We start from the raw sequence: 15,705 nt of genomic DNA, 5'->3' as shown, positions 1-15,705 counted from the left end.
GGCCAAGTTTGGGGGATGCCTGCCCCAACCCCTTCTAAGTGCTCAAGACTCCTAAACTTCTTATCCTGACAGAATAGGCAATAATGCTTTAAAAAAAGTCACCCTATTATTTTACCAAGTATGGACACCAAGAAAATGAATTGCTTTCCAATTATCCCACACTCTTTCTTGTCTCCTAACAAGCCTCCAGTAGATTTTCCCAGGACCAACTGCCACCTCTCTCGTGTTAGCTGAAAGTCCACAGATATCATTGTGAAGTTTTCTCTTTCTGCAGGAAAGAGGTATTATACCTCTTAACAAACTCACTAAGATCTAAGATATTGTTTCAACCACCACCCTATGCCCTCATCCTCTTAGCACCATGGTAACAGGAAAAAATTACCAGTAATTAGTCAGCCTTAGATTATTCAAAGCATAATATCTGCTTTAAGAGTATCATGCAGTAAGCAGTTCCATGTAGGAAGTCTTTAGCTCATGGGTGGGGTGCAGATGTTGCCAGACTACAGCTTCCATAATCTCTGGTTGGGGCTGATGGGATTAGGAGCCCAACAACACCTTGGGGGCCACTGGTTCCAAATCACTGCTCTAGATGGTTGCTAGAGACTCTTATTCTCCAGTGGTGACATGTTCCTGTATTTCTTAAGAGTTATTCTTAGCTGAACAGGGTACTAACTAAAGGGGTCCCGCAGTCCCCAGTTTCAGAGGTGGACGTGATTTTGGAGCCACGTAACCCGAAGTCTCCAGTACGTTGAGTCAAGCATTTTGCAGCAACATTAACATGTCCTTTCCTAACTTACTGATCTTCCTTTGTAGCCACTGGTATTCCTAGGCTCTAGGTACCAAGGGTGAAATCCACATGTTTCCTTTTAACAGAGAAATCCAAGAGATTGTCGAGTGTTAGTGCTGTGGTCTGTGTCTATGGCAGAGCATTCAAGTTGAAATGAGACCCTTGTCCAACCCACTACAACGCACTGTCTGTGGCCTCTGCAGTTCACAGCATTGTTTTCGCCTGATTTCTGTCTTTATTTTACATTGCTTTGTTTAATTTTGAAACTGCAATTGTATTTTAATTGTTTTAAATCTGTGAACCAGAGGACATTGCTGATTGAGCATGATACAAATGTCAATAAATACCGGTAAACTAAAGACAGGCAAAGCACAGCCATGCCACAGAACAGGGTAAAGATTTATCAGTAGTTTGATTGTACGCCATTGCATTGGAAGACAATGCCATATCTTAGTTCAGAAAACAAAATCCTCTAGGTTCCACTCTTCCCTCCCTAAACCAATTCCATTAGTTCCTGGCTTTATGAAATGTTCATCAATTTATTTCAGGTTATTACACTATTTCAGAACTAATCAGTTTTGAAACATTTTTCCAATGAGGTTTTCTTCTCTCCTCTCAGCTGGCATACTGTGACTTTTTTTTAATAAGATTTTTCCCCCTTTTAAAAAAGAACTTAATGAATATTAAGGGTGAATATATTATCCTCAAATGCCCCCAGGAAAGTTTGGCACTTTCTGAAAGCTAATGAATTATGGATTTTGAATAATTAGGTTCTATTTAGAAGAGATGCCACCATTGTAACAAGATGTATGTGGACACTTTCAGGAAGAATAATATGTGCTTATCCAGAGCTTCTGGTACATAAAATGTATGTCTAAGTAAGTGGTATGCTGAGCCACTTGCTATTACATGACACGCAAACACAAAAGGGGAGCCTCTTATTCAGGACAAAATTTCATTCATTTAATGGATTGTCCTATACATCCACATTTCAAACGAAAGAATGAAGCTGAGAGATCATAGAATCATAGAATCATAGAGTTGGAAGAGACCACAAGGGCCATTGAGTCCAACCCCCTGCCAAGCAGGAAACACCATCAGAGCACTCCTGACATATGGTTGTCAAGCCTCTGCTTAAAGACCTCCAAAAAAGGAGACTCCACCACACTCCTTGGCAGCAAATTCCACTGTCAAACAGCTCTTACTGTCAGGAAGTTCTTCCTAATGTTTAGGTGGAATCTTCTTTCTTGTAGTTTGGATCCATTGCTCCGTGTCCGCTTCTCTGGAGCAGCAGAAAACAACCTTTCTCCCTCCTCTATGTGACATCCTTTTATATATTTGAACATATATATAATGAACCATTTATTTTCACAATAGAGTTCATAAACTCATGACAAGGACAAGATGGAATTTCAGTGAATGGGATCACTGAGACATGTCCCCATATGCAACTTCTTTGAACCCTGTTTTTCCTCCGATGAAATCTGACAGCTCTTAATCATGGGGAGCATAATAAAGCAAAATATGATCAAGAAAAGACACAGGAAATGACCATAGCTCAGGAATAAAGCAAAAGGCTCCAGGTTCAGTCCCTAGCATCTCTAAGGTATGGCTGAGAAGGACCCCAGTCTCATACCCTCGAAAGTCACTGCCAGGGAAGAGGCACTTGCCACGCCTCCCACACTGCTGCACTATAACTCCCATCATTCCCAACCATTGGCTGTGCTGCGTTGGGCGGATGGCATTGGGAGTCCATCAACCCGTGGAGAGCCCAGGTTCGCCAGCACTGATGTAGATGACACAGAACAATAAGATTTATGTTCTTGTTGAGCAACAATAGCGTATTAAAAACTAAATTGTAACAACTGCTTCAATACAGAAACCAGAAAAAGGAAACCTCCAACCATGCAAATTTCCAACAAAGCAAAAGGCAATGAACAAGAGTTTTTGGAACCTAAATGTTTCATTATGCCACTTTTGGGAGATTTTGATTGTGACTTAAAAGACTTTCCAAGCGACGACAAAATTGTAGTGCCAGAGCGTGTAGTGTGTAAGCTCACAAAGGGGAAAGGGTTGACTGCTCTGACCCTGTTGCTACATGTGGAGAGGTGCCTAATTTGCCTGTATGCTTAACTGTTTATCTTGATGCTTTGTCACTGAGATACTTCTCCAGCTGTTTTGTGTTTATGCCCACAAATAGATATTTTCGTTTTGGATAGGAATCGCTATAGGTTGGGTGGGTCTCATCCAGGCCTGCACTCCTGTATCTGTGAGACAAAACCTGTGGAATGAGCCAAACCAATTCTGCCATTTACATGTCTAAAGAGGTTGAACTGTTGCAGCAGAATGAATGGATGGGCCTTTTCCTACCTCACCTGGCTGGATGCCCCTTAATTCTAGGAGGGAAAACAACAGGCCAAGGGGGACTGTGTGTGTGTGTGAGAAAGAGAGAGAGAGAGGGGTGGGGTGGGGTGGGGGTGTCTTGGCTCCTGCCAGAAGCTGGAAACACATATGCTTGCTTTGCTTTGTGCTGGACCCAAAGCTGTGGCTTGGGGCTTCCCTTGAAACCTAGTGGGGAGGCCAGATCTGTTGGAGTGTTAATGCTGTGAGCCTCTCCAGCCTAACTTCAGGTTGTATATATGTGTAAACAATGCTATATGTCCTAGAGACACCACAGTTTCCATTGACCTCCATTCCAAGGAAACCAGACTCTGGTTAAGGGCTGGAACCCCTGGAATCTCTTGCCACTCAGAGACTGGGGGCATGTGCAGCAATACTAAGTGACTCATAAAGATGTAGGCTTCCCATAGGCATCTGCCTGGCCAGTGTGAGAAAATGGATGCTGTGCTAGGTAAGCTTTTGATCCAGCACTGGAAATCTTATAAGATACCAGTGTTTAGCTAACTTCCAGTGAAGCTGTGAGGAAATGTTTTCCAGTCTAATACCTTCCCGCAGAATCTTTCAGAGCAGAAATTAACCACCCTCAGCACATCCCACCACCCAATTTCTATATGAGCTGGTACCCTTGATGTGTCTTGAGATGGGGAGGGGGAGTATTGAGCAGTGACTCATGCCTAAGCTTATTCAGAATCAGTCTCTTTCTGGTTCATCATGTTCTCATTTGTTACACTCCACTCAGAACACAAGTTTTTGACACCTGAGATTATGACAGAACTCTTCAGACCTACTCCTTGAGGACAGGCACAATCTGAGAGATTTCCCAGATGCTCCACCACAGAAATTTCTCCACTGTGAAAGTATCTTCTCCTGATGTGGGGAGAAGAACAAGCCAGCTGGCAGTGTCTGCTACTCAGAGCCCAGCCAAAAAGCTGCTTAACACATTGGCCAGTGTTCCATAAATCACAACAGATGGGAACTGTTACCATTTCCCCTTTCTCTGCCTCACCATCAAGACATATACTATTCAAGGTTACAGAAACCTGACAGTTAAACGTGACATTTCTAGCCTTAATAGGTTATATTTTGCAAAAGGAAAGGATTTTGAAAACATGAAGTGACTGCTTTTGTATCAAACTCTGGGTTAACAGTTTCATGTAGCCCACTTGGCCCAGGTAATAAAAACCATTCACAAATGCACAACTTGGAAATTTAAAACATTTCTTAATTTAAAAAATATATATATAGATAGTGATGCATCTGTGAAAAATATTGTTTTCTTACCGCTTTCATCTAGCAAGAAGTCATCCTGATAACGAAATTTTTCAGGGCCACATGCAATGAATATGTCATCTTCGCCAAAAAAATCCTGAAGGCACATCACCTGCAATAAGAAAAAAGAAGAACAAAATTGACACCAGCTATCTCACAAATGAGAACATCTAGTAAAATGGTTTAAATGCAGAAGAGATTTCATTGCAGGAGTACTCCAAATCACTGGCTAGGGAAACTTTTTAAAATATGAAAAATTTTATGGAAAACACTGGTAAACTTTACCACGTTGCATGAAAATTTTGCTGTATAACTTTCATGTTTTGGCAATCTGTATACAGTATCTCTGGTAGGTTTCAGTTTACTTTGCTTTGCTGTTGGCAAAGATTATTGTGATAATTTTAACAAGATCTATTAGATAACCATTAACTGGAGTTGTGGGAAGCTTGTAGGACCCAAGCAAACAAACAGAAACAAATTCTGTGATCTGAGCACTGGGATTTCCAAACCTGCTGTTTTTAGAAACAAGCTACCACTGACACCTGACCAGCTTCTCCTCAAAATCTGCAGCTGAATAACTGTGATGTCCTTTTTGTGTGACTACCTTTCCTGATTGACAAACCTCAGCTTGTGAAAAATGCAGCCACCTGGATGTTAACGTGAGACCAAAAGTCACAATGTTTAACACTGTTACACTATTACTCCAGACCAGGGGTCAGCAACCTTTTTCAGCTGTGGGCTGGCCCACCGTCCCTCAGACCATGTGGAGCGCTGGACTATATTTTGGGGGGTGGCGGCGGGGGAAATGAACGAACTCCTATTCCCCACAAATAACCCAGAGATGCATTCTAAATAAAAGCTCACATTCTACTCATGTAAAAACACCAGGCAGGGCCCACAAATCACCCAGAGATGCATTTTAAATGAAAGGACACATTCTACTCATGTAAAAACACGCTGATTCCCGGACCGTCCGTGGGCCGGATTGAGAAGGCAATTGGGCCGCATCCGGCCCACGGACCTTAGGTTGCGTACCCCTGCTCCAGGCCCAGTTCAAAATGCTGGTGCTGACCTTTGAAATTATTATTATTTTAATAAGGGACCTGGATACTACTTAAGTCACATGCTCCTATCATAATGCCCAGTGTGGAAAGATAGTTTCCTAAGGCACAACCTTGCCCATCTAAAATGGAAACAAATGGCTTGGTGAGTGCAGTTATATGCGACTGTGTCTGTTGTGATGGCTCCCCCTCCCCCCCCCGGCTTAGTATTGTTCCCTCTTTTCCTAATACTAATAGTAATGTTAATGTTTCTTTCGTATGGTATTTCACAACTGCCAGGTACGCAGAAGACAAGATCTCCTTTGGGCTTTTGATTCTGCTTTGACAGTTTGCCACAACAGATTAGAAATATGCTTCTGCTAAAACTAAAAATAACGAGAACACCTGAGTATGAAATGCAGATAAGATGTGCCATATGCAAACATGGAACAGCCACAACCAGCAATTGTTTTATTTGATTCCCTTGCAAGCTACAACTCCCCCTCCCCATCATCTCCTCATTAGAGCAGTTAAATATTTATTCATTCATTTATTTAAAGCATGTAGGAACTGCTCAATATTTCAAAAATGTAAGCAGTGTACAGTGCAACAATGCTAAATAATATAATTACAATAAAAATACAATGTAAAAAAACAGTAAAAGAGTAGTAGGTAAAGTCAGTGAACACAGAGCTTCAGTTTGTGGTCACTGGCTGATACAAAAATAAAAATGGCCTTTAATTTTATTGATTTATCATATTTATTATATTTATATTTACCCTGAAGAGCTTAAGGTGCCATCTATAGTCTCCACCCCCTTATTAATCTCACAAAAACCCACAGTGGTAGGTTTGGCTGAGAGTGAGTGACTAGCCCAGGGCCATGCAGAAGGCTGGAATAGACTATAGTGGTACCTCGGGTTAAGATCTTAATTCATTCCGGAGGTCCATTCTTAACCTGAAACTGTTCTTAACCTGAGGTACCACTTTAGCTAATGGGGCCTCCCACTGCTGCCGCACCGCCAGAGCACGATTTCTGTTCTCATCCTGAAGCAAAGTTCTTAACCTGAGGTACTATTTCTGGGTTAGCAGAGTGTGTAAGCTGAAGCATCTGTAACCTGAAGCGTCTGTAACCTGAGGTACCACTGTATATCCTGTCCTTGCGGTCATTTAGCCTGATCTGATAATAAAAAATGAAACCTTGGTTATTCAGAAGTATTTCCCCCTCATTTTAACTCACTTCAACTTCAATTTTTCTCACTGATTATGAACAGGCAGAAGATTGGAATGGGAAAAAGGCTATACTAGGTCAGATTATTGTTACTGAAACCCAGATTTGGGGGAAAGAATCTCTGTACAAAAAGCACCATGCGAATAGAATAACAAGTAGTAACCTGTTTCCACATCTTTCCCTGACATCCAATTAAAATGCTAAAGCAAGAATATTTAATAATCTCTCTCTATATGAGTGGTGTGCAAGTTAACAGTGATGATTTAAACACTGGTTACAGATAGGTAGCCGTGTTGGTCTGCCATAGTCAAAATAAAAAAATTCCTTCCAGTAGCACCTTAAAGACCAACTAAATTAGTTCTTGGTATGAGCTTTCGTGTGCATGCACACTTCTTCAGATACACCTGTATCTGTGTATCTGAAGAAGTGTGCATGCACACGAAAGCTCATACCAAGAACTAACTTAGTTGGTCTTTAAGGTGCTACTGGAAGGATTTTTTTTTATTTAAACACTGTTCAGTTGCATGCATTAAACTACATGGCTTGGGACAAACAGACACAGAGTCCAGAAACACAGTATTTTACAGTCGAGATAAGAGGGAAAAGAGCTAGTTTAATCCAGAATGTTAATGACTGCCTAAATATTCTGGTGTCCCATCAGACATACTTCTAATTTAACACAGTGTTTGTGGGTGTGTGGGTGTAAGTGTGTGTGTGGGGGGGGGGGGGGGAAATAAGTAAATGACTCTCACAGCAAAGCTAGCAAATCTGTTATCTGGACTCAGTGTGAGTCCCCAATCCTCTTGAGCAGATTTTGAGGGTGTGCAGAAAGATGCAGGGAAAAGGGAAGGGGAAGTTCCTTTACACAAGTCTGTTGTGTGAGTGGAACAGCAGCACTGGATAATAATGCAGAATCAACAATAATGTCACATCTACCAGTAGTATAGGAGCGCTTCTTCTGCCTGTTACCACTGGTGCTGAACAACTTTTGACTGGCAGCTTCAAGCCCCCTCCTGCTCTCTCTTCTTAATCGTCCCTTATTAGCTTCCTCTTCCTCCGACAACAGAAACCCCAATCTCAGCAGAGGTCTTGGAGGAACAGGAGGCTGCGTAGCCTGCCTGCTGTTTCAGGGCAGGCCTGTCATCTCCCCCAATTCCACAAACTTCTCTGGTCTGTGCCCGAATGCACGTTAGGCCACATTCATCAATAGTTTTGACTTCACTTACAGTGACTGTTAAGTTGTGGGTGAACATATCAGACGACACAGCGATTCTTCAGACAGCTCTTGTTTATTCACAGGCCAGAACAGAACTGAACTGAAGGGTTCAGCCAACCTGCTTATATAGAGCTCAACTACAATGCAACAGTAACCACTTTCTGTAACTATCCAATCACTGAACGTCACTTTCAATTCCTTATTTGCATATGCGGACCTGAGTGAAAACTATCTACAGTATCCCCCTGCTGGCCCAGGGTGAGAACTTCAGTACATAACAATGACTCTCTTCTTTTCATGGAAATGACTGATAAAAAGTTCCACAACTTCCTCTGATCTAGATCTCCTACTACATCTTCTACTATATTCTTGAACATTTGCGAGCCTCTTAAAAGACCTAGGACAGAAACATCACCTACACTTGGATTAGCTTCAATATATATTTCGTAGCAATTTGTTTAATTCAGCCACAAGCAATATCATTTCATTGTGGAGCATCATCCTTGGTGGCAAGTGGATTTTTTTTACATATGCAGAATGGTTTCTTATTCCTGAAGCTTTTCATTCAATATGACTCAAGGCAGCCAGATGTATTGACAGTGTCTTCAAAATGGAATACGTGTTGTTTTTGAAACATTTCAAATGCACTTTTTAAAAACAATAGCTGGTGTAACTTTGATGGCAACAACCTTAAGATGAGCTGTGTGACGATAAAAGTGATTAGCAAAATATTAACACTTGAAAAATTACAGAGTCAAGGGTTTGAATCATTCTCTCAAATTCAGCTAATTACACATCCCTCTCTTTATTGTCTTTGGCTCAAAGTCTTTCACTCACACCCATTTTGTTAATCTGTCATTACGCACACTGCCTTCCATGGGGATTACAGAACATTTACAAGAATAAAATTAATGTGCCACAGACAAATATGTATGTCCTCTTTTCGTTTCCGGTCCAAGTTATGAGACAGGGATTTAATCAAAGGCATTAAAAGTTATCTGCTGTTTACACTTTTTTTGTTTGTTAAAAAATAATAATTCTGCAGAGAACTCATCCTTTTTTGTTGTTGGCAGGACATCTCCATGGTGACAGCTGCATCATCAAGCTAGGAGAGGTCTTTCATCAAAGCAAAGGTTTTTCATTTATAAAGGAGGGGAGGAAATGACATTGTATTTACAAGAGTGCACTCTGCAAACAAACTGAAGGCTCCACTCAGTTAAAAATTGACAGAAGACCCATTGCACTTGTGGGCTCAATCAGATCCATGTGTCACTTCTGGGCCTAACCTCCCAGAAATAGCACACAGTTGTGTAGCATGCACAATTCCGTTGCAGCATGAGGCAGACTCCAGCCAGCACTCTCCAAAGGCACGCTGTGAAGCAAGCTGGGCAGAGGGCAAACAAAATGGGGAATATACCGTATTTTTCGCACCATAGGGCGCACCGGACCATAGGGCGCACCTAGTTTTGGGAGGCGGAAAACAAGAAAAAATTATTCTGAACCCCAGAAGCCAGAACAGCAAGAGGGATCTGGCTTCTGGGATACCATGTGGCTGTTCTGGCTTCTGGGGTAACCCCGCCAAGCCTCTTCAGGGCAGCGGGATGAAGGCTCCCCCTGCCCAAAGAGGCTGCGCAGGGTTAAAGCAGAAGCCAGGACAGACGCGTCGCTGAAGGGGCACTGCGCCTTCTCTCTCTCTGTGCAGTGCCCCTCCTTCACAGGAGAGGCGCTGCGCAGAGAGGGAGAAGGCACAGCACCCTTCAGCGAAGCTGGAGAAGGAACAGAAGGAGACCCTTCTGTTCCTCCTCCGGCTTCGCATGGCAGGCGCATTGTTCAAGGGGCGCTGCGCCTTCTCTCTCTCTCTGCGCAGCGCCTCTCCTTCACAGGAAAGGTGCTGTGCAGAGACGGAGAAGGCACAGCACCCTTCAGCGAAGCTGGAGAAGGAACAGAAGGAGACCCTTCTGTTCCTCCTCGGGCTTCGCTGGACAGGTGCGTCGCTGCGAAGCGGGAGGAGGAACAGGAGAAGACCCTTCTGTTCCTCCTCCGGCTTCGCATGACAGGCGCGTTGCTCAAGGGGCGCTGCGCCTTCTCTCTCTCTCTCTCTGCGCAACGCCTCTCCTTCACAGGAGAGGCGCTGCGCAGAGAGGGAGAAGGCGCAGCGCCCTTCAGCGAAGCTGGAGAAGGAACAGAAGGAGACCCTTCTGTTCCTCCTCGGGCTTCGCTTGATAGGCGCGTTGCTCAAGGGGCGCTGCGCCTTCTCTCTCTCTCTCTGCGCAGCACCTCTCCTTCACAGGAGAGGCGCTGCGCAGAGAGGGAAAAGGCGCAGCACCCTTCAGCGAAGTTGAACAGAAGGAGACCCTTCTGTTCCTCCTCCAGCTTCCAGGACAGGCGCGTTGCCGCGAAGCCAAGGAGCCTGCATTCGCTCCATAGGACGCACACACATTTCCCCTTCATTTTTGGAGGGGAAAAAGTGCGTCCTATAGAGCGAAAAATACGGTAATGACGAGCATCTAAAAGGCTTCCCTTGCTTTAGCTCAGCCTTCATAGCAGAGTGATCCCAGGCCAGGGTGCAATTGCATCAGGATTGTTAAAAACAAAAAGCAAGGGCAGATAAAAGGATATAGACAATAAGCACCAAACCAAATGGGTACAGTGGCCTAGTTGCAATAATATATGTACCTTAAAAGGCATCTGAAGACCAGGTGTGTTCATGTGCGTTGCTGTATTTGTGCACTGTGTATTCATCTTGTTTATTGGTCTATGACTGCTTTTTATGAATATTTTGGAAGGGGTCCTAACATTTGCTACCTCTCTGAAAAACGCGCATGATAGCCAAGCACTTTGGAAATGGAGAGGAAAATCTGTTCAGAAAGAGAACAAAATAGTTGCTACTGTAATTGGCTTCCTCTCCTCCCTAAAATGATGCCCATTAATGTAAATAGCACTATGCCAAATTATTAAAAAGAATAAAAAAATTCCTTCTAGTAGCACCTTAAAGACCAACTAAGTTAGTTCTTGGTATGAGCTTTCGTGTGCATGCACACTTCTTCAGATACACTGAAACAGAAGTTGCCAGACTTTTTCAGTGTATCTGAAGAAGTGTGCATGCACACGAAAGCTCATACCAAGAACTAACTTAGTTGGTCTTTAAGATGCTACTGGAAGGAATTTTTTTATTTTGACTATGGCAGACCAACACAGCTACCTATCTGTTATTAAAAAGAATGTAATTGTTGCATCAAAAAGTATTTACCAGCTATGCAAGGGGGGGTGTAAAGGGAGGAAATCCCCAAATTCCTCAGAAAATTTCAGCTCCAACAAAGAACCATTCTTATTATTTTAATGTAATGTTGCATACAAATTAAATTTGTATGTGAGACCTCTGGATGAATTCACACAATCAAAGAGATGTGAAAGAGTTTGCAAATTCAGAGTTTGCTTGGTTCTTATGCTGGCCCATTGGCCTGTTCTTCAAGGAAAGTCAGGGCTACACAGCTGAACAGAAAATGCAAAGAAGGAGAAGTCTTGCTTTGTTTTAGATCAGGAAATGCATAACACGGGAGAATCAGAAGATTTACAGACTCAAGAGTGGGAGTCAGAGGTGTCTATCCAATGCTGTGTGAATGGCTTTTCACTTATGCAACAGGAGTTTCCCTTCCTTACCTCACCTTTCCCTGTGTGTTCCCAAAATCTGCTCCAGATGGTCCCCCAGCCCTCTGGGGCAGATTTTGAGGGTGTCTGAGGGAAATTCTATGGCACAAGCAGAAGTCTGTTTCTCAAGCAGAACGGCAGTGTTGGGTACAATCTGGAGGTTCAGAAGCAGGACAATTATCTCTCTGCACAAGATACATATTGCAATCAAGTCTTCTCTGGTTTCCCTTTACTGCTGTTTGTTTCTTCCTTTCTCCATCCTCCCTCTGTACCTTAGTTTGCAAGTGTCCCAAGGCAATTGCACCAATTCACCACACTCTTGGATAGTTTTTGTTTCATTTTAAAGTTCCTATGTTAGGTTTCCATCATTAATCTTTATTTATACATCCATGGTGCAAAGCTTCTTGGGACCAGCACTGGTCCTTTTTGCATGTCTAGATTTTTCTTTGCCAGTATTACAACGAGCAATGTGTTGCTGATGCTGGATGAGAACCAATACTTGCCTTGGACCACCTATTGAGTTTACGTCTGAGAGAAGATCTGAGCCAATGATTTCCCAGTGTACAGCTCACATTCCTAACCGCATCTTAAGCAATGTCATACTGCCAAATTCATTGTTTCGTTCGGCTAATTGTTTTGGCATGCGAAAAGACTAGATGTCATGTATCTAGGGATAACAGAGGGCCTAAAAGATCACACAGGGAGGATCATGCTAACGTCCCACTTCTCTGAAGAACGGATAAGTTATTTCTAGCACGTTCCAGCACAACTGTGTGTGCAATGACGATGCCCTGGGAAATATCACACAGGCACAAATACTCCGTATGGGATCAGTCCACCTCATGAATGGAATTCTAATGTTTTCTCAGCTGTGATGTCTTGACGAACACAAATGATTTTGGGAGACAGCCACAGAGCTAAGGCCCCATCTGCACTATATATTTAAAGCTGTATCATACCACTTTATACAGTCATGGCTTTCCCCCAAAGAATCCTGGGAAGTGTAGTCCGTAAAGGGTGTCCAGCGTGGTTTCACAATCAATCTCTTTTCCTAAGGAACTCTGCGAATTGTAGCTGTGTGAGGGGAACAGCAGTCTCCTAACACTTCTCAACACCCTTAACAAACTACACTTCCTATGATCCTTTGGGGGAAGCTGTTTAAAGTGGTATGATACTGCTTTAATTGTATAGTGTAGATGGGGGTCTAAGGGTTTTTAGGATATTCATTTATGCTTTAGTATATCCTTACAGCAGAGACCTTTCTGTTCTCGCTCTCCTCTACCCTTGATAAATATTTGGCAAAGCCTAGGAGATACTGGACCATAAAGAAGGCTGATCACCGAAGAATTGATGCTTTTGAATTATGGTGCTGGAAGAGACTCTTGAGAGTCCCATGGACTGCAAGAAGATCAAACCTATCCATTCTGTAGGAAATCAGCCCTGAGTGCTCACTGGAAGGACAGATCCTGAAGCTGAGGCTCCAATACTTTGGCCACCTCATGAGAAGAGAAGACTCCCTGGAAAAGACCCTGATGTTGGGAAAGATGGAGGGCACAAGAAGGGGACGACAGAGGACGAGATGGTTGGACAGTGTTCTCGAAGCTACCAGCATGAGTTTGACCAAACTGCAGGAGGCAGTGGAAGACAGGAGTGCCTGGCGTGCTCTGGTTCATGGGGTCACGAAGAGTCGGACACAACTGAACGACTAAACAACAACAACAAGGAGATACTGTTGGCCCAAAGCCCCTCTTCGTTTCAACAGAATTGTACAAATTCTAGTGCAAACGGCAATAAAATAAATAAAGGCCTGCTGCAAGAGAGGCACTTTGAGGATTGCTCCCACAAAAGATACCGTACTTCCTTTTATAATCCCACAAATATTGCTTCGGCTCTTTCTATCATCATTAAAGGGAAAGGCAAATAACCATCATAAAAATCTTACAATTAAACCACTAAATGCTTCCTCCCAATTGCGAGCCATTTGGTCATGTCCATCACAAAGTTCCTCTGCATGATGGGGAAACTGAAACCAGGCTAAACACTATAAAGTATGCTCATTTTATTGCAATCCAATACCCAAGCAACCTGGCAATTCATCAGCATATGGCTGTGTGACTGAGATTTCACACACCTAAACAATAAAAGGGGAAGGAAGAACACAATACCGCACTGCTATGAGATGGTATTTCAATGCAATCTGTTCTTAAGAAGGGATTAGTTATAAGAGAGCAAAGCATCCTAGGCTGGGCTCGACTAATGTTTCTGAATAGGTGACATCAATAGTCTCTTGCATTTAGAAGGGTTTTCCCCTGCCAGATTTGCACTTTGCTTTGCTTTGAAGTACAGTGCAAGACTGCCATTTGGTGGCCAGACATTCAAAGTGATAAGGCATAGTAGTCTACTCAGAACATCAAATGTATCAGTAACTCTTAATAAAACAACTTCTATTCACAGAATTGTGATGAACTAACAAAATACTTAAGCTAATATTTCAAAATAACCCTTATCCATAAGGTTTACATAAGACCTGCTTATTTGATGCCCTGTAACAGTCTAGAAGTTCAAAAACATAATTACATCCACTCTCATTTGAAAAAGTGTGAGAACATCACACTAATTTCTGAGAACCATGGTCTTTTGCTTTTTTTTTGTTTTGTAATGGCATTCCTAGAAACTTCCATTTTTTAAAAAAAACAGTATTTAATCATTACAGAAACAAACACTACATCTTTTTGACGTAACTTATGGCTCAGTTTGCATATAATGCTAAGCCAAATCATGGCTTAGCATAAACACATGTTTGTGCATGGCATGTTTGCCCAAAAGGAGATGGTAGCCATTTTGTTTGTTCTCCAGGATCCTGATCCTGCCACAGGACTGTGAACAACACTATAGTTTTGTTAGCATGTCATCCAAACACAGAGTTGTGGTTGTGTCTCGAGGCACCAAGACCCACCCCCAAAATAAATACACACTGACACTTATATTAGTTTAAGTTTTTGGGCAAATTTTGGCCACAACTTTATGGCAATAAAATCACGTGAGTGGTATTGGCTTAGGCATTGACTCCCCACTATAAATGACTCCACTTCTCAGGGTGATCATTCAATGAGGTAAACCAAACGAGGGAGCAAGGTCAATGAGGACCAACCTAAGCTCACCCCAGGGTTCCTGTGGACCTGGCATGGCCCTAGCCCCTCAAGCGGACTTCGGACGAGATCCAGGACCCCCAGAATCCTTTAATGGAATACCCAATTCCTGGAGGAGCAGGTGATGGCCGCACCTCCCCTCCCCACAATCCAACTGAGCCAATGCCTAACCGCCACCTTACAAGTTGTGACGATTTGCTAAGGGGTCGGCGAAAACCAAATGGCTAAAAGCCAATCTGCCAAATGGAAAAAATTCCTACCCAGCCCCTGTTCCAAAACCAAAGCAAGGCCAAGCGACTACCTAAACTAGGGAGGGTGGGCGGGTGTTCAGCTGTGCAAATGCAAGTGACCCACTTGCATCACAATGCTGCTTTTAAAGCCCCTGGGATCACGCCACCTACTGGCTATTGGCTAAAACAGCCAGGCATGATCCCAGGGGAATGGCCAGGACTTCCTGCTCCTTCCCCTCCCCATTTTAACCCTGTCAGGTGAGCTCTTGGGTCCCGAGCGCAACCAGTGAAGCAGGATCCTAGAGGATTAGTATCCTTAGGCTTTTCATATAAACAGTTATCCATGTAATCAGTTATGAATATATTCACATATATTCACATATAACCAGAGGTTTTACAGTGATTTTATAATCCATTTGAATCATAAAAGCTTTTGCTTAGCTTAACAGCAAAATTGCTTGAAATTGCAAGTTTCCAGAATGAACCCTGCCCCAGTACTTTCTTGCTCTCTGTAAAAGAGGATGCTATAAATCTGAGATGCTGGTACATCTCCCCCCTCTTGTCCAGACTAAGTCTGTACACAAAAGAGGAAGGTGCTAACCGCGATGGTCCTTAAATGAACAGATGGTCGTTGGGGAGTAGCAGAGTTCCTCCTTGCCTTAAGTTTCTATTTTGCACCGATAAATGTGGGGGAAGGGTTGGACTGCATGTTCAGACTGAAAAAGCAGAAGTTGGG

At 43.0% G+C, this 15,705-nt stretch overlaps 1 protein-coding gene across 4 annotated transcripts in view; it reads right to left on the bottom strand.

The window, feature by feature from the left end:
• Window positions 1-15,705, bottom strand: part of DCLK1 (doublecortin like kinase 1) — a 200,507-nt gene that overhangs the window by 98,226 nt on the left and 86,576 nt on the right. For all 4 annotated transcript variants that reach the window (XM_081197936.1, XM_081197933.1, XM_081197934.1 and 1 more), the window contains exon 4: window positions 4,469-4,568. In XM_081197936.1, the coding sequence (XP_081054062.1) occupies window positions 4,469-4,568 (100 nt within the window). The remainder of the gene's footprint in view (window positions 1-4,468; window positions 4,569-15,705) is intronic.

The sequence above is a fragment of the Podarcis bocagei genome (genome assembly GCF_964188305.1).
Source record: "Podarcis bocagei genome assembly, chromosome: 6".
Lineage (NCBI taxonomy): Eukaryota > Metazoa > Chordata > Lepidosauria > Squamata > Lacertidae > Podarcis > Podarcis bocagei.
This window is presented reverse-complemented; position numbering and strand designations above follow the sequence as displayed.